This window comes from Anser cygnoides, chromosome 5 (assembly GCF_040182565.1).
Source record: "Anser cygnoides isolate HZ-2024a breed goose chromosome 5, Taihu_goose_T2T_genome, whole genome shotgun sequence".
NCBI classification, from domain to species: Eukaryota; Metazoa; Chordata; class Aves; order Anseriformes; family Anatidae; genus Anser; species Anser cygnoides.
Window position 1 is genome coordinate 27,899,151 of NC_089877.1, and position 24,185 is coordinate 27,923,335.

A 24,185-nucleotide genomic window follows, 5' to 3' on the forward strand; every position below is an offset into this window, starting at 1 on the left:
CATAAGAGGAAGAAGCAACAAGCTTGTGATACATCTACTTAGAACTTCATATAGCCAAAAACAAACGAACAAAAAAGAGCTGGAAACAATTACTGATTGGCTCATACAAAAGAGAAATAACAACTTTTTCATATCTGTACGTAGGTAAGTCTGGCTTCTGTTTATCCCAGCAAACATTATCTGTATTCATATGTGTATGACCCTGATGCAAATTACTGTCTGTTCCAAGAAACAGGAATTACTACTTTCTGAAGGCATATACGAGTTTCCTTTGGACATATGCAAACATACATATATATACATACATGTATGTATATAAAACAACACTAATAATTATGTCTTCCTTAAATATACATACTTTAATATATTACAGTAAATCTGTATCACTGACTACACTATTATAGGGACGGTGAAACTGAAATTGTGCTAAACCAGTTTTACACAATTTTGTTTGCTTACACAGCTTTACACAGAGTTTAAACCAGGCATAGCATGCCAGAAAACCAAACTATTTACAGAAGATTATGCTTATATTTTTAAATGTCCTTTAGAACTAAGATCACAACAAAGCTCAACTATGTAAATCTCTCTTAAAAACACAAATAAACCTGACAGTTCTCATAATTTCATCTGCAGGTGTATTTGCCTTAAACTGGACTCCACTGGGATCTCCATTCATCAACACAATCAGTAGATGTAATCCTGTCTGAACTAATAACAGATTTACTTATAAAATACATTAGGCAACTTTACAAATTTGATAAACATCACAACTTCTCTCTTATGGCCAGGAGTAATTGTTTAAGACAGAGCTGAGTCACCTTTACTGGAAACAAATTAATTCTGTGGAAAGGCATCAGGGTTTTTTTGTTTGTTTGTTTTTATGCTGCACGTTTTCTTAAAAGCAGTAAGAAAGATAATAAGAATGCACTGCTGTCTATTTCAATGTTAATTTTGGAAATATGTTTTTAGGGTTAAAGTGAATATTAGCTGAATATAATAAATCTGAATATAATTTAAACTTATGGATAACTGCAAAATATTTGGCAGTAATAACAATTACAAAGCCGTGGAGTGGGTTTTATTTTGTGCTTACTTTTGTTCTGCCCAAAGATTACCATTTTTAAAAATCAGACTGACACAATGACTCAAAACATGTTGAGATAACAAAATCTATCAAGAATTTCCCTTAGTTTTGTTTTTAAGTCTTCAGTAAAAATGAAACGATTTGAAAAATTCAGAAAATTCTGAAAAAAAATTAGGTAAGAAAAATGACTACAAAATCAGGATGTGTATTGGCCATACAGATTTGAGGCCTATATGGTTGAACATTACACCGTCACTACAGAAAGAGAAGATCAAAACAGCACATTGCAGTGCTCTAGTACAAGGTATGATTATGACTCAAATATGTTTAAATTTTTATGTGGTAAACATAAAACATATAGTCACTTTAAAGATTTAAAATTTCACCATGAGATGTTCCATACAGAAAATTACTTAATAGCAGTGTGTTTTGCTGAAATCTCCTTTCTCTCTTATACAATAAAATTACTTCATATTGACTACGTCTATAGCAACAGGCTTAAGTGGTGACCTGCTCACTTCACTACACAGTGGCTAAAGTGCGTGGCATTTTGCTTGAATTAACATACTCCTTCTTAAAATACACTAATGAAGGGAGACAGTAGAGGAAGCTCTGACTGTACTACATCTATTCAGACTAAATGAAGGAGAACTTTAATTCATGTTAAAACAGCAGGTTAAGCTCGAGTTTTTCCTCACTGTTGATTCCTCAAGAAGGAAGACCGATGATGTAGCATGTAGCCACTTTAATCCTGCATCAAATCAAGCTGTCCTTGGCACAGGTGGCTCTCTGTGGCGTTCCCCACCACCACCACCACCTGCCTCTCCCCTGGACGCTTGCATCTGCATGAGGAGCAAGGCTAGCTTGTGAAGTTAGCTCAAAAGTGACCTACCCCCCAAAACTGCTTTTCTGTAAGTACTATAATTCTACTTTCTTTCTGTTGTAGTCATGGCCTAAATCTCATTATGGGCAAATAATGGAGAAATATAGCAGGTGAGTCAGGAAACTAAGTTTGTCTGGCAGTGTAAAAACAATAATAACAAGTCTCCTTGCTTCCTGAAAGGTGGACTCACTCAAAAAAAAAAAAAAAAAAAAGTATTATTATTCCCTTCACTGTAGAAAGGTTAAGTACAAACAGTTAAAGAAACATTTGTGATCATAATTAAGCAATGATAACATAGATAAGAGGTATTAAGATGTTCTTCTAAATTACCAATGAATAAGAAGAAATTTTTCCCAAATTTCAAAACAGGTTACCACTATAACAAGAATGTATCCTAACAAAGCTAACAAAATTTATTAATTTAAAATACAATTAAACTGTAGCACTTTAATCAGAAACAACTTCATACTATCATAATTTTTATGGAAGAAATGAAAGATATAGATGTGATGTACCTGCCTTAAATCTGGCTTATTTGAACAGTTTGTTTTCCAGAAAGATAAATGGTTTTAGGCTAAAATCTAAACGTAGATTTAGATTACAATATCAGTATATAAATGCATTTAAGCAAAGGAAATAAAAGCAGAGATGTATCCAAAATCTTCTTATAACAACAGACAGGGTCAATTTATTTTTTTTTCCTAGTGCAAGTCTTATTCTTTCTTTACTGAATTAAAAGTAGTTTATAGAAATTACACAGTATTTACTCATATTGGTATTTTCTGTGCAGAAGATTGAATTCTCTCCACAGAATTTATTATTTTTAATATAGCTAAGTCTTGCTTGTTTCTATGCTACAGAATTTACCTTATTAAAAACAGGGAGAATAATTGCTCTCCATAGAACAGTGAACATGACTTTCTACTACCAGAAAGATAATCCATATATGTAGTCAACACTGTTTCCCAGTTGACAGAATTAATCACCATCATTATTATATTTCATAGGAGTTCTAGTCTTACAGCTAATTATGTCAGGAGAAAAATGCTGATAAACATTGTTACTTTCTGTCTATTATTTTTGGCATAGTTTTTTATGTTTTATAAAAGTACATCCTTGCCCTACCATAATAGTCAGTGTGTATTGGTGCATACCTCTGGTGAGAACCTGCTTGTTTTTTTCATCATAATCAAAAGCCTATTCTGAAGGGTTGTTAAGGGTCTCACCTCCTTTGGTTTGCAGTGGTATGCTGAGAATGTCAGCCTCTGTGGATGGCTCATTGTTCATGCTGATGCAGTATAATGGTTCACCCAAGAAAGACGGTTTCTTCAACCTTTTTGTGTTGAGTGCTCTTGACATAAAGTAACCTTCTTTAATACTCTTATCTCTCATCTTCTGTAAACCTTCTAGGTCATCAGGTTCCTCTGTTTGGGCCAGTGAATCCTTTGATAAGTGACTATCAGCCAATGCTTTGCTGATATAGTAGCCAGGGATTTCACCCTCTGCATTAACACACAAGCTTTTGTCTTCAAGTCCAGCCTTTTCCTGAGCTGTTAATGTCCCTACAATATGGTCTTCAACTAACATTTTGGAAAGAGTAGATGTAGAGTGAAGAGTGGAGTCTTGACTTGTGTAACAAGGGGGACTTAATCCACAAGAAAGAGATTCCTGAGACTTTGGCATGGTAACGTTGCTTATTGTTCTCTGAGACTGCATACATTCTTCCAGAAGGGTCTTAAGCTGCTCTTCAGAGAGGCCCGTTTTCTCTTCAGTCTGAAAAAAAAAAGGGGGGGGGGGGGGGGGGGGGGGGGGGGGGGGGGGGCAAGAATTTCTTCTGTCAAAATATAATTAATGAAAAGCAGCACCATAAAACAGTTTGAAATACAAAAGTGCTGGCAGAACTCTTAAATTTATATAAACTTTTTTTTAACTCCAAACTTAATTTCAATATACATTTATATAATTGCGTCATTTATGTAACATCCACTAGGTTCTAGATAGATTAGGTGCTGAAAGTTAGGAAAAGAAGCCTGATGTCCAAGAAGCCCTGAGAGACCCTTGATTTTGCTGAGTCTTCCACAAGATACCACTGTTTCTTGATTATGAAAATACGTGGGTTTTTTTGTATATTTTGGTTTGTTGTGTATACATGCAAACACATGCACTTCAAGATTTAGCTACTAGAAACAAAACAGCACATTGCTAAGACTTTCAGCTGTCAGTACAATACAAGTGGGGCCAAAAATGGTTTTGGACAGCAGCAGTCCATGGAGGTTGTCACATATTGACTAAACTATTCTCAGCCTCTCACTATAGAAATGAAACACAGCCTCTCAACCATGTGACACAAAGCACATCAGTTACTCATCTACAGTACCTACCACATCAAGTGTGCTCCACAGCATGTGGAAAGCTCCATCTCCTGTATTACAGTTTTACTGCTATCTAAGAGCTGTCACTGGCTAACAGATGGCTCACAGATGCATTTTGTCAGTAAATTTCTTATTAAGACAGGGGCATGCTCCCATCATTTTTAGTATGCGTATTTCCTTTAGTTAACATTTCTTACAGCTTGATATTAAAGATAATGACTGATATTATCTGGAAATGGTGAGTAATAGGAAAGGACATTTTGCTTAGAGAGGTTTGCAATGGTTCTAGCCTTTCAAATCCTTCATGCTTCCTGGTAATAGACAAGAAAAATACTACCTGACATTTTAAAGCTGATAATGAAAGGTCAAAACATACTTTAGATATAAGTAATACATCTGCCCATGAAGTATGATATATAGAAAATATATTTTCATATTAAAACATTATAAATAATATGCAACATCTAATGGAAAAAGATATTCTCTACATTGAAGACCTTGGTTTTACCCAACCTCCAAGAGCAGCTGACAATCTGATGAACTCCCTAAGGCCACAATGCTTTGTGTCAAATAATGATATTATTCACCCTGCAATGACTACTATAGAGAATTTACATTGTGCTAGTGCATGGAACTGCTGTCATTTCAGAGGAAAGTTCAGTATCAGATCTCTAGCTGAATTTTCATTCCTGAAGGTCTCTTACCCACGTACAAATACAGAATGATCCTGTTTGATGTGTATGACCAGAAGAGATCACAGCCTAGGTATCACAGAGTGTATGGATTATGTCTGAAAACTGCACATCCACTTTCATGCATAGGGAAAGATTTCAGTCAGGAAGAAAATACTACTACTTTGTCAAATTTGCTGTAGGTATTAAAAATTACAAGATAACATGACAAAATGAAAAAGAAAGATATTTTGTGTTACTTTCAGTCATCACACTGTAATTAAATGTTCAAATATTAATGAGAGCTAATAATAAGTACTATGTATTGATTACAGTTCAGGCACTGGTTTATGTACTTAAACTGAGTTTTATAGACTTATCCTACAATTTTTTCACCAGTATTTTCTTATATAGACCAATTTCATTCGCACTTTGAGTTCACTTACAGAAGATGCAAGAGAAGACAACTGTTTTGAAGAGAAGTTAAGGGCTTTTAAACAGCAAGAGAAAGCTTCCGACTGTCATTATACGAAGAGAACTCTATTTAAATAAACACAAAATCAGGTAATTACATTGAGATTCAGCTAATGTTGAGATCAACGTACTTTTGATAACTAAAATCAAACCACAACCTTAAGCAGTGAACACTTACTTAGATACTAGAGAAAAAAAAAAATAGGACCTCTTCAAAATCTTTTCTCAGGCTTTTAAATTTTAATCCTGGTCAAGAAAATATTCACTGATGAAAAGTAAGTTGGAGAGGGAAAAACAGTTATTACCAGAATGCATGACAAACCAGAAATGAAATCTACATCAAGGGTGAGTATATCACTGAGCAAGATATTATCCTATGTAAACATAACTATTTATATCACAGAAGATGCTCACATCTGGAAATCCACATGGATACCCAACATGTTTTTGAGTGTGTGGTTCTATACTAACATATTTCATAGCTCTTGGCCAAGACCATTTGGAGTTAATTTTATGTTAATGACAGGGCAATTCACTCACTGCACAAAGGAATTCCACATCTGGTGTGAATGCATAAGTACAAAATGAACATAGTGAAGAATATCATCTTGTTCTGCCTTTCTTTTGTCCTTTTATTCCCCCCATCTCCGCCCTATTTATCTGCAATCTTCTTTTGCTTGTCCAAATTTCTCTTTTCCTTTTAGGAAAATCATATGGCTTCTATTGACAATTAGCTCATGGTTTACCTTTATTATTACCTGAGGGCTAGGTGGGGAGATTTAGTGCCTAAGGCCAGTGGGGTGGGAAATGACTATAACAGCTATAGAGTGAAAAAGTTTGGTAATTTTGGAGACTTGTTTTCCTCCTGAGAAACAGGCTTGCTGCAAAACACTGTAAAATCCTCCTTTTTTTTTTTATTATTATTACTCTTTGTTTCTTCCTCCCTTTGGATTATTTTAGAAGACGTTTGCACGGATGTACATATAAGGAAAGTTTTTAACATACCTCACAAAAATATTTTAAAATAATAAAGGCTTACTGTTTGCAATTTTTTCCTGACGAAGTCATTTCAGGATTAAGAAAAAACATTCAGCAGAAGAGAAGATAACCCTTAAACAGCCATAAGTCACCTACTAATAAACCATCAGCAAGAAATTTATACCTAAATGACAGTAGAAAGGCTGCTGTTGAAGTCAGAAAACTGAGTTTATGGAAGCATGTAATACCCTAAGGGGAGAGACCTCACTCCAGAAAAGGCTGTGCATTTGCAAGCAAATGACCATCTTAACACTTGGGATCCCATAATACAGTAACTGTATTAGGAGGCTGTAAAGTGCACATTTGTACAGACCAGAAGAAATCCCATCACAGCTCACTTTACTAGTTTAGAGTCACAAGACTTAGGATCAGTAAAGCAGTCTTGGGGAGACACTAAATTCCACTTCTCCCAAGCTTTTACTGACCTCACTGTAAATAATTTACAACTCCTAGACAGAAAAAAATACTTAGAGATACTCCTTTAAAACCAGAAGGACATAAGTTTAATGTCATTCAAAATGCAGAAACAGTCCACTAGACAAGGGAAAAAGAGCTCTTACATCTGGTTCCCATTAGAAATTGGAAAACCTTTTAATTGTTCTGGCTAATTTTTAATAGGGCACTGAGTCCTACTCATTTCCTAAGCTTTTTACTGTTAATGATCCAAAAAATGAACTCCTAGCTAGGTGTTTAGGAGCCTGCTAATCACCTTTGCTGTTCATGTGTGGCTGTTTTTTCACACACTTGTGGCCATTCCCTGACTGAAGATCTCTTGTTCTTCGCTGAATTCCTCAGTGACATGGGTCTTACTGCATGCAGTAGGAATGCAAACTGGTAGATAGCTGCAGACAGACCTGCTGTGACTATAGGCTTGCAAGTTCAAAGCTTTAGGATTGTTTTCCACATCTGTACAGTAACAGAGAAAGACTAACACTGAAAGGCCTTATCAGATTTTAGCATGAGGAGAAAGCAAATACTTCAGGATTATTTCTAATTACAGTAAATAATCATAAACTGACACACAGCAAATGAAGTACTAGAAAAGCAAGACTATTTAAGGACTCATGTAGCTGGCATTTGTTTATATTTTGTTGCTTGATCTCAAATTATCACAAGCTACAGTCATGATAGGTTATTTGCTTGAAACAATTTACTTCGATACTTTTTACTGAAATGTAGGACTGCAACTGTCAATTCTAAAGTAACTGCTCTCTTCCTGATCAGAAGGCCCCATTTTGAGTATACACTGGTCTAACGAGACAATGTTCAGATTTTTGACGTATCAGCATAGGAATTTTTTAGAAGGTATACTTAGCTCCTGACTACTTAATCGTTTATCAAACTGCTTTCTCTATTCTGCTTTCAAAAGGCCATCCTTGCCTTGTGTCTCCACACTGCTCAACTCAATGTGCACCATGAGTCCTAAGGCAATCTTTCCTCCTTCAGGCTTACTTCTGAATGTACTGAGACAAACTAACTACAGCAGATCATAACCACGCTTATAACTCAGTGAAGGAGCTTCTGGAGAGGACAATAATGTGCACTGATTTGATGGTGTTAAAAATCAAGACTGGAAGCTGAATAATGGATTCAGAAATTAGGATCTCCTTGTGCTGCAATCATGATTCACTTGTTTGCTTCTCATTCGGGTGGGTTTGAGGACTTCTGTACACTCTTAAAAAAGACATAAAGCTTTAAGAGTGAATGGGATTCCTGAACTGTATGAGAAAACCTCCTGCTTATGCTCTTTTCCTCCACCTGTTATCTTTCCTTCTGTTAGTTACATGTTTCTTTCTCCTATTTTTTCCAGTGTTCTGCTTGTGTAATGGCAGAATGGAAAGGTCTGGTAGTCCATTTTATCTAGGTGCTGCTGCTAAAAGCCAGGAAGCAGATAAAACAGAAGTATCTAGGCAAGAAAACATGGACAGGAACACCAGGAAAAAAATTAAAAAAAAATAATAAAAGAGTAGAGAGGAGATTCGCAAGCCATCAGATCCACAACATCATAACCATTATAAGGTGCATGGAAACAGGTAAATTCTCCATGGAAAAAAAAAAAAATGAAAAAAGGATAAAAATTTTAGAAGAAAAAAATTAATTTCATTAATAATATAAAAAAATTTTTCCTCTTTCTCTAACAGAGAGAAATCTTAACAGAAACCAGAAGGAGAGATGAATTTATACAGTTTTGCTTTTCATCAGTGTAGCAATAGACACCAGTGAAAGTAGGTGAAAATTTTGAAGGAAAGATAGTAATTGCAGCTGTTAATTTCTTTTTTTATTTTTAACAGCCTACAGGGTATACATGTTTAAAAAAAAAAAAAGACAAGTTCTTGCAGGCAAAACTAATTTAAACATGCATATTTTAGTCATTACAAAGAGGTTTATTACTTTTTTTATTTTATCTTTCTTAAAAATACCCAGTCAATTGCTTGTGGCTTAAATGTGGAGACAATGAAAAACTACTTCAACATCTATGCCACACCCTGCAGGCTTTAGAAAGAGAACACAACTGGCTGCCAGAGGTAACTAAAGTAGAAAAAAAAAAAAAGAAAGCTAAAACACTTTCTACCAAAAAAATATATTCCTATTTAATAGCATAGACACTAAGCAATATTGCAGTTATAGGATTTGTGTAGTACTACACTAGGATGTAATGAAGAGATTTTGGCCACTGTAAGAGTGAATTTCTGCTTGGAAGCATCTGGAAATAACTTTAAAATTTTGAAAGGTCCAAACATTTATTTTGAATTGTTGCAATATCCAAGTTGTACTTTTTACCTTTCATTTTCTGAAACTTACTTTCAATTTCAGATTCATTTCTCTGTAGCTTCTGATCTACAGGTTGTATAGCATTTTCCAGCTGCAGGCACATTCGCAGTGGCATTTTCACATATGGGCACCAAAATCTAAATTTGTACATTCTCTCCAAAGTTTTAAGGAGGCAACGTCAGAAAACAAAATTTGAAAACATCACACGTATAAAGTTCCTAAGATTCCTATCAGACATCTATTTGTTAATCACAACTAAGTATTTTGAAGTGATTAAGATTTCATATTTATCACAATTGCCTACATATGCATATGTGCATTTGAGGAAGAGTGTTACTCTGAAGCTCCATTTTCATTAGCTGAACCAAATGGCATTTGTAAACTTTAGGCTCCAAACAGTATTGAGGAGACTGGATTCAAACCTAGATGCTTAAAATATCAATTATAGCTTCTTAAAATCTGTATTTCCGTCGGTATGTTGGCTTTTTCTTTCATTTTAGAAGCTATTATGCATGTTATAAAAGAAAGTTAAGTGAGTTTTGATTTACAAAACAAATATTTTAGTACCCAATTAATTGAGAAATTGTAGGTTTTGCACAACAAAGCAAGAAGTTGACAAAATTAATAGCAAAGGAAATTCTGAATATATTGTATATGATATCTAAAGACAAAAGCAAGTGAAGAGTAGTAGACGTTATTTTTAATTATACTTTAAATTAGAGGATTTTTTCTTAACTAATCTTTACCTAAAGTATGTGTGAAACTATGACTAAATCTGGTGAAGTCTGACCTTCCTAAAACAAAAACGATTATACCTTAAATAAAAAATTATACACAAACAAAAACATTTTTGCTGTCCAAGATATAAGAGGGATTAATCAGTGACTAGGAAGTGTTACTACCTAAGCAACTGAGTCTGCTGAGTGAAATGAATTGATAAACCAAAGTATGATAGTTATAGTCTCTTTCAGAGGTGCTGAGAGATATTTTGTGTGTTTGAATATACTTTGTTTTGTTTAGCTCAATACACTTTCATTTGAATTTGAGAAACCAAACGGAAGCTGGAAGAGCAAGCAACCAGTTTTGATCTTCTGATGATGGATAAAAACAAATGCAAAAAGAGACTTAGTATTCTAAAATCTTGGAGGCTCTGGAAGCAATTGAATCAGACCACTAACTGCAGATAATACTTACTTATAACTAGTAGTTATAAACACGGGTGTTTAAAATACATATATATTTTATTTTTTTTAAACACCCTTGTTTATATATATATATTGAAACATATGAAACATTTCCAGCATCTTAATGAAATCTGTTTTTTTCCAAAGGAAATCCTAAAATGGCATTGCATTCTCCTCTCTAACTACAACCAGTGTTTGTAGTGATCTGGCACCTCTTACTCTAAACTTTAATTTCTGTATTTAATTGTACAGTATGTTGGATTACTGTATATATCATACAATAAAAAATATCATTAGCTATGTTTCAATGATTTTCTAACACTGCTGTCTTGCTACTGAATTATACTTCAGTTTCATAGGTTGCAGGGCACAAATTTCTAGTAAGCAGGAATCTGCAAACGAAGAAATTTTGTACACTACGTTTCATAGAACAAAAGCTAAGAAGAAAAGTGTAAGTAAACATATATTAAAATGTGTAATTAAATGTGCGTACAGCATTTTCTTGACAAGGGCAAAGAGGTACTGAATGTACCAGGCACTTTTCATTGAAAATCAACAAATCCTAGTAGCTACTAAACAATAACAATCAACCATTCCTTATGAACATATCTAAAAAGTTGAAGAATGACAATAGCTGCATAAGTCATGATTAAAAAATATTGGTTTAATACTAAACTATGATAAAAGTCTCTGATTTAAATCACTTTGAATTCAAAATTCATCTATTCCAAAGGCTGTCAACAGATGTTTTCAAAGAATTCAGTTCTTCTAACTTCAGATTAGTTCAACATTTAGCTCATCAAATCTACTGCATTTGTAGATTTTAAAAAAGAGCATTGTACTACCTATGAGTCACCGCATATGATTTTCTCTCATTTCTAAAATCTTCCCCAAACAGTGGATAGCTCCCTGTTTGTAGAACACTTCATACGCTTTCATACGCTTTCAAGTATTCTTAAGTAGAATGCAAATTCTTTTAATTTGGGCACACAGAACATATGTGCAAAAATGTAAGACATTCCTGAACTGGTATTTACAATCTATTATGCTGAATAAGACTTTCATTTTCTACCATCAACTGAAGAAGCAGAAGTTCTGCAACCTAGGTTATTTATCATTCACAAACAGCTTCCTAAAAATCCCTTTTCATGTTTTTAATTGTTTGTTATTAAGTATTTAACAGATTTCATTCCACAGAACTAACTTCCCCAAATGTTATTAAGTTGTGGCTTTAATTTGCAGCAAAGCCAATAGAGTAGACAAAAATGCCTTGATGTGGTTGCAGCTGCTTTCTGTTACAAAAAAACATTTATTTTTCCTTTTTTCTCATGCTGGCTTTTATTTTTCCCCAAGAAATAGATAGATACAATGCAGCATAATGTCCACCACAGTGTCTTATTATATCAATATTAAAACTCTACATCTTGAGATTTTAAGAAGACTTACAGATCTTAAGAATACTTTTAAGTTATTAGGGGAAAATATAAATAGGAATAAAACTGAGGATACAGAGATTTATTTCTTTATAACACAGAACGCTTGATTGCAAATGCTAAAAACAACAAAAGTAACAAAATCCATCCAATAGGAAAGAAAACAGGGAAGTCATAAACACATCATCTAGATGACCTATGTAATTAGGTGCACTTTAGTCTCACTAAAAACAAGAAGGACTAGCCCAAGGAGCAGTAAGCCATGAATATTCAGCAAAAGGAATTGTAGAGTGAAGCTTAAAAATAATAATAATAATACAAATATTCTAGGAGTTCAGAGCATATTTCCTGATATTCTTTAGGGATATTTTTAAGAGAATCTTTAATTGGCCCCATGTATCAATAGCACCTCTGAATGCTGACTTCTATATAACATACACACGTATACTATGAACCTGAACAGTAATATATATTTTGGAGATGGAAATATTTGCTCCCAGTAGTAGAAGTATATATGAAGTTCTGCTGTACATGGAATGACAAGATACAGAAACCAGCAGTGTTTTCTAGCGAAGTAAGACAGCATGTATTCAATTACCTAACTGAGTTAAGGAAAAAAATACAGTTTCTTTTAACATGGTTTTCTTACTAAGCTTTGGACTCTGGCTTATCTTGTATTGTCTTGTTGTAGTTCATTCCACAAGGTCAGTAGAAGAGTGTGTATGGTATTGCAAATATCTACTTCACTATTTAGTGCCTTAGAAGGAGAAATAAGAGTTTCCATTTAGAAATAGAGCTCCCATTTACAGCTTATGAAACATTTCTGACCACTTCAATTCACAACATGAATAGCTGTAGGACAGCCTGTCTGAGGAACGGCCCATCTAAAACCTATGAAATGCGACCGCTTTTTAGAGAAAAATCTCTGTACACAAGTATAGATAAATGAGCAAGACTAGGGATAATTTTGCCACATCTCAGTCTCTGCTTATGAGAGGTCACAGAAAGAACTGATAAAGAATTTGATTTTTTTTTTGTGTTTGGTGGGGCTCATTGCCACAAGGTAAGCGCAAAGTTTCTATAGGGAATGTAAGGTTGCAGCTGCGCTTGTCAATGTGGGCATATATCTTACAGAGCACTGAAAAAACATTTTTAAGAAAGAAAGAGAATAAGGAAGAATCTTTTTCTTTTCTAAAGAATGGAAGTGTATTTTGAAATGAGATACCTTTCCATTCAAAACGTAAAACCAAAAGCCTTTAGGAAGAATATGATGAACAGTATTGCCCCGGGGAACACATTTTATTTGCAGCTTGCCTGCACCCGTTCTTGACTGAGGGGGAATCCTTTCAGTAAGTACAAGAACATGAGTTTAACCTTGAAATATTCAAATACACATTACCTGAAAATTTACATTTACAACATAACAATAAAAAAAACTAAGACCAAGATAAAAACAAATGCTGATCTATTAATCAGCACTTTTTCAAAAACATTTTTGAAATTATTGTGTTTTTCGTTTTTTGTCCAACTACAAACATTACTCTTCAGGAGATCTAGTTAAAATAAACCTTAGTTTTGACTGCTTATTAAATCCCTTATAGGCTTTCCTCAGGCGTGTATAACAAAATGTGCAATTGTACCAGTAACTATATTCCTGCTGGAGTTATAAATTTCCTATATTATTATAACTAAAATGTGTGTATTTTATGATCTTGCTGAACTAGAAATGGCATAAGCATTGTAAGACTGGGTAGGAGTGCCAACCTCTTCCTTCTTCTTCTGGGGAGGGATGGGAAAACTTCACTGTCATTTTTTGCCACTATATTTATACTAGTTTATACTATACTAGGCCTTAGAAATAAAAAGCACTTTCAGCATCTGTTGTTCTTTTTCTCAGTCACAGGTCCTTTCTCATGTCCCAGAACAAAGACATCTAGAAAAGACATTTGAAATGCTGCAATCCCTTATTATTATTTATTTGCACTAAAATATTGCATTTGCAATATTAGTATTTCCATTATACTGGTTCCTGTAACAAGAAGCACAAGTCCACATATCTGCATTTGGACAGAAAGCTAGAAGGCCTTTACTCACAACAGTAGGTCTGACTCAACTACGGAAGCTATGGGCCAAAAGATACATGACACAACGACATAGTATGCATGTTTCCTTCCCTCCAACATGCTCCTTTCCTGGTAAACCCCTGTGTGGTCAATATATATATAAATATATAAAAAAAAAAAGATAAAGTTATATATTTGTACCTGGAAGCAAGGATGGCATTCAACAGGTACCACCACCATGCTGGCAAGGCTCCTCTATCATGAAAGGGAATGCCACAAGCATTCATTCCCAAGTGACAGATGCTCAGGAAACTAGACAGCCCACATGAGTATGTGCTAAGCACAAGCATACCAGCTTTTCTGCACTAGGAACAACGACAAAATATTCTGTTCACGTAGAAATCTAAAGGTTTTATAGTAAAAAGACTCATATTTTTAAAAATAATGTCTTGATGTTTGAATATTGTTTGAATTTTTCAACCATTTTCAGCCAAACACGTTCATGTAAAAAAAAGTGAAAGAGATGCAATTCAAAAGAGCTGTGTAAACACTGGTTCTAAGAAATTTTACTTTCAGGCAAATTAGTACAACTGTAGAAACAATAAGTAAATCCCCAAAAAGTAAAATGGTACATCTGTGCATAGCTCACAGAAAACTCACTGTTTTGGCACTTTGAAACAAAATAGCTAAATAGGAAATATAAAATAGTAGGAATAAAATATAAAATAAATATAGAATAATAGGAATAACTAAGATATATTTTTAATTTAGGCTTGTGACAATCTGATTTATAATCTTTTTAAGTCAGGACAATCTTGTTGATTTCATTAATGTACACCACTGCACAAAAAGGGAAAAAAGTTTAATATTTCTCCTAGTAAAAGACATGAAAGCACCACAAGACTCATGTTCTTCAAAAGGAAAGTTATGTAAATTTATCACGCATTTCTGATACAGGTGACTCTACTGGAGTTGGAGCCTGTCTTTTGCCCATGCATGAAGTCAAAGTTCACATGTCACTCATAAGATCTGAAAGATTAATTTACAAAAAGTCTGTGTGATCACATTACAAGGTCAATCGCTTAAACACAAAGCCCTTTTGCACCCCAGTTGCTTGGAACTTTCCTTACTGCACGTTGGAATTTTTTTGCCCAGTTGCTTTGGTTAAAAAAAACAAAAGTTCACAGCTGTGTTTCTGATGAATTAATGATGACATTGTTGGTTTTAGAGGATACTACACTTTCCTCAGTTATGTGGAATCACAGCTACTGAATCAGCAGGCAATGACACAGTTGAGTGTTTTGTGTGCATCTTCCAGGCACTTAGCAGAAAGCATATTCATAGGACAACTTATTCATAAGACGAATTTTCCCATTGAAATATATCAAGAAAAGAGCAGATCGTATGTTTTGAAAAAAAGAGTAGAAGCTAAGGCTGGATGATAAATACATGTCATAACTTCTTTAACCAAGGACACCCACTGCTTATCTTAACGTGTTTTTCCTTTACGCATTCCAATTAAGTATTTCAATTAATTCCAGTTAGGCATTTTAAATTTCAAGTAAGCATTTTCCAATTAAGTATTTCAACCTTCTTAAGGCGTTTCAGTGTAGATGTGTAAATTATTCAAGTTAAATGTGTGACAGATGTGATTCAAACACATTTCATGTACCTGGCTAAGAGAAGTATAACAGATACTCATAGAAAAATTCTCTCTCTAAAAACACACACAGTTTAGCAGCAGTTTCTAGCCTTATTATACTGTCAGAATAGCATACTACAAGAGAGGAATTCTGGACGTCTGATTTTTTTATACTAACAAAAATAATAAAAACAAACAAAAATACTTAGCCCTGTTGTTGCTAGAGACATAAAACTCCATAAAAATACTAAGACTGTATACAGCTGCAATCTGGAAGGATGCTGCTGGGTAGTATAGCCTCTGTAACGTAATTAGGTCTGTATATACCAGCCCAGCCAGTATGACTTGAGAGCTATGATGCTCAAATCACTGCTAAAATTAATTAGTTTTAATTAAGAAAAACACATCATGGTTATGAGCCACACAATGATACTCTACGCTTTTTAGAGACATCAGAAATCCATCCCTCCTGGAATTTTAAGAATGCATTGTTGCGGATCTCACTGGTCTGGCTGGCAGGAGCCACAACTAATTTATTCTTGCCTTGTAGAGTCTGTTCACGTGTGTATCCCCTTATGGTACTAAGTACCCCTTGAGATGGGAGTTCTTTTCATGCACCTGATGCAGTCTGTTTTACTTCATTATTGGAAGTATGCTCCTTACATGGGTCATTCACTTCTGGTTTTGCGTGAGCACAGGTTACATTGCCTAGTGGGAGCAGTAGGCTGTAAGTCCCTGTACTAAAAAGCCATAGGAAAGATGGAGTCAGGAAGGAATAACAAGGGAAGGTATATAACATAGGTATTTTTGTATTTTATCCTCAATCACTCTTGGGAAAATTAATTAAGGCACTGCAGTCTCCCTGCTCAGACCTGGACATGGTAAGCACCAGGTCATAATGCCTTGTACCTTTTCAGGCTTGCTGTCTTTGGTCCCCAAAAAGCTCGACATCCCTCATATAATAGGGCCCAGTTTCAGTGACAGCCATGAACAGTACTGCACTGAATCTGTTCTACAACCTATTGAGGAGGGATGGCTTTCTCTTCGAAGACGACAGATGTAGTTTGAAACAGCAGGCTTACAAAGAACTAAATTCAGTTTTACCATTGCTAGGCAGATGTCTGAACCATAAGAGATAAGAAGTAATTAGAAGATATCTCCCTTGCTTGAAACAAAAACGTTTTAAATGTGTCTAGCTTTACAAAGTTTCTCTAGGTTTTCAATCTGAAAAAGACAAAGGCACCTGCCTGGAGCCCACGTGAGATACCTGTGTTCCAGAAAATGTGAGTCTAGACAGTTTTGTTTTGTTTTCACTCTTTTTATTGTGTGTGTTTTTATTTTTGTTCTCTTTCTTTTTCACTTTTATCGGTTAGCCGTAGGCTGTTCCCAGCTAAGTAAACTGGCTGCTCTAAATATTATTCTAAACCACATAATCCTTACCCTGAAGTGCAGAGAAAGCCCAGGAATTAACATACGTTCACCCAATCCAGCTTTAATTAACTTGCCCAATGTGGGAGAGCAGCAAGTTAGCCTAGCCACTGTACCTACGTTTCTCTCGTGATGTTACCAGGACTTACTTGGTAGAATTTCAAAACATCAGTATCTTCTAAAAAAAAAAAAAAAAGTCTCACTAATGGAAATCAGTAGTTTAAGTCCTTCTTACTATTTATACATGTGTGTGTGCGCATGTGTGTGGAGCTGAGTGTGAGCAAGTATGTATGTATACACCCACCACACACCCCATTTAATTAATTCTAATTGTTTACTGGTTTATTCACAGAAACGGAAATATCGAGATGGACACAAAGATGCTGGACATGAAAACAGTACAAAATACTACAATATTACAAATAGATTAATAAGTGAAGTGGATGTGTAGAACACATTCATATTCTGCAGCATTAGGTAGTCAATTATATAATAAAATAAAATTTTTAAAAAAATCCCAGTATTTGACTCCAGGACACGCAGAGAAAATCTGGATCACTGTAGCTCCCAAAACCACAAAATAGACCCATATGTTCATGAAAAAGGACCATATGGAAAAAATCCATCTTTCAAAAATATCCAGGGATAATAACCAGACTCAAAGAATCCTAATCATTATATAATGAGGAAGATTTATTTTTCTCATGACACAGGAAAAAAGTTCATGCTGAAATATTTAAAAGATTAGTCTGGGAAAAAAGAGCAGTGGATGTCGACTAGGACACTGATATAACAAATATATTGAGATAAGAACTGAAAGGACAGCTTTTCTCCTCCAAACAGACTATTTCAGATGAGCAGTTACTGGCTGAGGGTTCTACCAGGAGGGAATCTCCTGCTTTTGGACAGTCCCTAGTCCCTAAATTACTTTATTGCCTGAGCAAATAAGGATATATGGTAACACAGAGGAGAGAGAAAACCTTTCCCTCTGGGCAAGATGTAAACTCCCAGAGTTTACATCTGGTTATAGAGATAATATAAAACCATGTCTGCCCGAAGTTAGAGCATTGCATAAAAGCTGCCAGCAGTTCCTGGGATAAGAACAGTTTAAGCATCAGGGAACTAATGATCCATTTTATTCAATCTCTTGTCCTAGCACAAAAGTAAACCTGGTCCTAAATTTAAAAAGCAAGTGTGGCTATGCTGAAGCTCTCCACTACTAAAAGTTCTAGATAGTTTCTATGATGCACGAAATAAAGACCAAACATAGCTTACTGATAAAAGGTTAAATTATGTTTACCATCCAATTTCTATTCCTGTTTTTTCTATTGAAGTTTTTCTGTTCAACCATTTACTATACCATCTGAAAAAAAATGAGCTATTTAAGGGACAAAATGGTTCAGTCATAAAATTTGACTGGACAAATCTGAGTTATTTGAATAAAAAATATTATACAATAGGAAGAAAGAATGCCATTGCAAACTTTGCAGTATTGTATATGATCAGAATGAGAACTCAGACCTACAAACCACTTTGCAAAATATCATTTTTTATTCATAAAAGTGCTTGCAAAATTGAGATTACTACAAAAATGTTTAGAGTCTGAAAAAGGCAAGCATAAATAAGTCAAAAAAAGAAAATTCTATTCTGTATTTCTTCCAAAACCAGAAATTAGAAACAGTAAGGCATTGCAATTGATTAAGTCTTTCCTTATTTGAACAGTAAACCAAAATATTTTATTGAGAACCATATAAGGCAAGATCACTAGTAAACACTAGAAAGGAAAAAAATGCAAATGAACAGAACTAAAAAATAAGGTGACATATAGCATAAAAAAGAAGGAATATTTAATTCAACTTCCTCATTTATTACTGCCTTCATACGTTATTTCATATAATTTTGGAGCATATATTTATATACTATCTTCTCTTCACTTACCTCACACAAAGAAAGATAACATAAGCAAATGGGGTACAGCCTATTCATCAGCATGCATCTTCAAATCTCTGCATATGCATTGATGCAGACTGTAATCACGTCTGATTTGTTAGTGCAGTTCAGTGAATCCTTTCTTGTTATTTAATCCTGACTGTTACATATCCTATAGCTGTCAAACTATCTACACAGCCTCTATTGCACAGTATGTCTGACACCACAGAAGTACAAAACTGTAATGAAAATGACAGCATTATTAAGCATACTAAAACCATTCCTAAAGATGAGTGGCAAAGGTAGCTTTCTGAATGCAATTAAGCTTGCACATTCTACAATACTACCTAAACAGAACATTGTATGAACATATGAACAATTCAGGTGATAGAAAATACCATGAGGTAATGCCATGGCATATCGACGTGCCCTTTGCTCCTGTACAGTTTAGTCTTGCCATACAACTACAAGGAAATTGAGTAGAGCCATAGACAATACTCATATCTGAGATTAAATGCTGAGCCTTTTTAAAAGTACCATCAAATTCACAGCCTACTGAAGGTAAAGGGCAAAAAAAAATAAATAAAAATGAAAAAGTTCTTCAGCTTTCTAATTTGGACTTGTTTAAAGGGTTGTTCAGGTGCAAGGTCCTTCAGAACCATTAGAGCGGCCCACTGCAGTTTGACTCTCCTGCTCATCCCCTCCCTTGACATGCCATATAACACAATAAATTCTTGTGAAGTGGTATTAAATACCTACTTGTATTTCCCTGCTTAGAGAAATTTTCTTCTGTAAAACGCAAGACCCTCAAGGTTCCTATATATCCTAATCAAAAATACAACAGGATATTTTCCCCAAGATTCACTGCTGCTTTAAAATATAGATATTTTTACTTTTCTTGCACTCCTTCCATCCAATCCCTAATTAAAGCAGACACTGTATACAAAATCAAAGTCATATCAGTTTTGGCAAGACTTAAACTTTTAAGCCACTTAAATGTATTGGACAACTTCACATCCACTCTCTCTAAAAAGCTATGTAGCCATCTTAGCCAAAACCTTCTTTACCCATTACTAAAATATAAGTGTGAGAAGATGAAACTAAGCTTACATGGACAATCTTAATTCCACCCTTTCTTATTTTCATAGAATTACAGATATGTCTTGGCTCAAGCAAATCTGTAGAGATTATCCAGTCCAGCCTGCTATTGAAAGCAAGGCCTTAGATTAGGTTATCAAGAGCCCTGCACCAAGCCAGTTCCTGAGTATTTCCAACAAGGAAAATTCCACTACTTCTCTGGCCAACCTGTTTAACTGATCTCCCAAGTGCAGAGTTATTTCTTATACTCAGATGGAATTTCCCATGAAGCAATTTGTGCCTGTTTCCTCTTGTCTTGTCACCATACATCCATGTGAGGAACCTCCATCTCCTCTGTAACTCTCTTTCGGGTACTAGAAGACTCTGACTAGATCCCCTGGAGCCTTCTCTTTGCTTTGCTTAACAAGACCAGCTCCTTCAGCCTTTCTTCATGTAGCACAATTCATCAGCCACGCTGGCAGCCCTCCTCTGGACCCTCCTCACTTTTTCAATGGCTCTCTTGGACTGGGGGGACCAAAACCGGGAAGAGTATTCCTGTTGTAGCCTGACACATGCCAGATGGAGCAGAATGATTACATTCCTTGGTCTGTGGGCTGTATGGTCTCTTACTGATGCAGTCCAGAATTGTTTGCCTTCATGGTGCGAGCACATGCTGCTAACTCATGCTAAAATTACTTTCCAGCAACGCATACTGTGCCCTCTCAGGCCCTAGCCTGTTCTACTGCTTGGGATTATTCCATCCTAGATGGTTTTTTTTGCTTGTTTGTTTGTTGTTTTGTTATTTATCTTTCCAGTCCACATCCTTTCTGAGTGCTTAGTTTTATCCCTTGCATAAATTCTTTAATATCTATCTTTTTCTGCGGATGCTAAACAAAATAAATAAGAGCAGCCATAATGTGGAAGTACAGCAGCAAAGCTAGAACCAAGGATATTTCATTATTTTAGGTGTCCACTAAAATGTTACACAGAGTGTTTTTATTTTTCTTCAATATAGATGTTTAGGTCAAAAAAGATATACATGTCTAGACCAAATTCCACTCTTAAAATTTTCAGATAAGCACTTTATCCCAACCTTGCCAAAAGTCAAGGATTATTGTAATCAGACACTTCTATGATGTAATTTGTAGAAGTAAGATGTGATGAAATATGCTATCCATACACATGGTAACAAAAACCTTTATATTCATGCTCCTAAAGCGTTTCCTCCTGTCTTGATAAACACAAAGCATACTGGACTTGTCTGTTTTTATTCAGCATGAAAGTCAACTAGTATAGTATGTCTTACAAGCTGTCCAATAAAATAATACAAAAATCCAACAAAAAGAGGAATGCAAAAAATTGTTTCAAAGAATCTAATATAAGTAGAGATCAGGTATCTAGTCAGATTTCTTCAAAGAATGAACACAGTTTATCTGATAAAGAGTCACAGAATCAGAGCATAGCTGAGATTGGAAGGGACCTCTGGAGATTGCCTGGTCCAGTCACCCTGCTCAAAGCAGTCAACTACAGCAGGTTGGCCAGGGCTGTGTCTCCTCTCTTTGAGGGTGGAGACTCCACAGCCTCTTGGCACACTGTTCTAGTGTTCAGTCACTCAGAGTAATTATTTTTCCTTATGCTTAAAAGGCATTTCTTGCATTTCAATTTGTACTCTTTTTTATGTTTTTCCTGAAGGAGAAAGACAAAATATGAAAATAATCCTTGTGAAGCATGATTTGTGAGCTAGTTTCCACCAACTGCATTATGATTTGGGTCAAACTACAATAAAATTGAAATACTTACAAAGGAGTGTCTGAAAAAAAAATAATCACACAATGGGAGGAATTTAACACTTCTAATCAACCCAAGATTTTTAAAGCTATTTCTTAAAGAAAACTAAAACAATGTGTGCCACAATCAATTAGCAAAAGGAAGACTATCTCACATTTCATGTCCTAACATTATATTAGTTAATTTTCCTTTAACAGTTTTGCACATCATTATAGCCATTTAACTATACATTTTTCACAAGTATTTACATCCTCTTCTGGGCTTGCTCAATTTACTATTTGCTTGACTACTGTAAAATAAATAAATAAATAAAACCACCAGCCAACTGTTAGGTTACATACGATGGTTACCAAAACTAAGCTTGGAAAAAAAACAGACAGACATCTTAATGTAAATATTAAGTACATGAAAAAATGAATGAAATTCATCTGAGAAGTTTTACACTCCAGTGATCTAGTTAAACGTTTAGCAAGAACTTTTTAGTACAACACTGCTCTCTATCAAACACCTCAAATGCGTATGCAAGTCTAATGTGTCTGGATTGCCATCCAACAGGATGGCTGCTGTTTGTCAAGCTATACACAAACCACCTCGAAAGCAGCTGTTCACAGGAAAACCATAGCAACAGAGAACTCAACCTGGGCTAGCTATGACGGAATTTATTCAGGATCTCCAGGGCAGCATTTGCAGTCCGTGATGAATTCATTCTAATTACAGCTCTGTTACCAATACCAGTACCACTGCTGCAGTCTAAGTACTGGACTTAAACTGCAGTCGTACTTATGGACTCTAGAGAGAGGGCACAGCGATGAAAAAAATTTAAATTATGTTCTTTGTTGTATTAATCAATATAGAAATTTTGTACTTCTTTCTCTCTCAGCCCTCTTATGGTATAAAGAGTCCTGACTGGCAGACTCACTGATCGCTGCCCTCAAATACCTTCCTTCCCTCCCCCCTCCCCAGATGTTTTTAAGGGCAGCTGATTTACCAAGCATTTACTGGATTTGTGCAAAATATCATGTCTATTCCCACAATGTACAGGCAAGGGACAAAAGAGACAGCCTCCTCCAGTTCACAGCATTTCTGTCCTCAGCGACAAAGACAAGTAGTAGACTGCAAGAGAGGAAAAACTCCAGATATTCTAGTAAAAGAGTCTAGACATATGACATCTGCACAATAAAACTAAATCGATGCTTGCTATATCCCTTCATGAAATCCAAGTGAATGGTACAGCTCAAAGGTTATTTTAATCCTCTCAGCCTTGGCTGAAAGCTCTTATTTTATTCATGAAACTGTAAATTTATACTACTATTCAATGGACTTCCTTAAAGTCATTGTCCCTATTGCTTTTCTCCCTTTTTTTTAATGTTAGTATAAAAATGAGATGTTTGTCTCATGGATTACTAATCTATGAGTTTACTTTGAACGTGAAAAATTTCCTAGGTGCGCCTGATTAAACTAATCACTGTGTTTAATGAATTGGGAAACACTGTTCTGAAACAGGATTAAGATTCTTCCTATGTGCTACATTATACAACATGAAGGTATTCACATCATGAAACCAATTCCATGTCTCAGGTTACCACTGCCTATCCCAAGACGCAACACATATTTAACTTCTACTGAGGCCTCATGCCTGCTTGAAGAATCAAATCCATACTTAATATTTTCAAATGCAACAGAACTAGAAATGGAATAGAAAACTTAATACATCAAAAGTAATTTACTTGGCAGTGTTATGTAGACTGTTAATGTGCCATGAAAAAGTAGATTACCTTACACAGTGCACATTGATCTATCTAAATTTACTCAAAGAATGCTTACCTTAACACTCTTTACAACCTGAGGATGTTTTACATGCACTTCCAGGTTGACTGTCATTAGATTGCCTTCACATGCACAATAGCTTGCGTTCAGCATTTTACAGATACACAGGTACTGGCAATCTAAGAAAACACTAGTCTCCCCATAATTAGTCTTATGCAGCATATCCACTCCAGGTTTTGTAATAAAAAACTCACGTACATTGCAGTTTCCCTATTACTATTGGCTGCCACGTTGTGAACACATCTAGCTCTAACTTGTGAGAAAATCTGTGGCATCTCCTTTTGACTACTTAGAAAATCAGACATTTTAAAAACAAGCATGAAAAAAATCAACTGGAAGACACTGCATGATTCCAAACCTTATTCCAAGCCCTCTAGAAATGTTTAACTGTCCTCTTACTACTTCCAACAGAAGTTTTGTTGGTTTTCTTTTATGGCCATTAATGGATGCAGGTTCCACAAATTTATTTATTAAACTGTTTTTTTTCTTCTTCAAACTAAGCACAATTGCTCTTTTG

At 35.1% G+C, this 24,185-nt stretch overlaps 1 protein-coding gene across 6 annotated transcripts in view; it reads right to left on the reverse strand.

The window, feature by feature from the left end:
- FSIP1 (fibrous sheath interacting protein 1) overlaps positions 1-24,185 on the reverse strand; it is an 84,772-nt gene that overhangs the window by 2,246 nt on the left and 58,341 nt on the right. For 5 of the 6 annotated variants that reach the window (XM_066998557.1, XM_048080657.2, XM_048080656.2 and 2 more), the window contains exon 12: positions 3,197-3,743. In XM_066998557.1, the coding sequence (XP_066854658.1) occupies positions 3,197-3,743 (547 nt within the window). Of the gene's footprint in view, positions 1-2,422; positions 3,744-24,185 lie in introns of those variants that run through there. The other variant, XM_066998558.1, reaches the window with a different exon arrangement.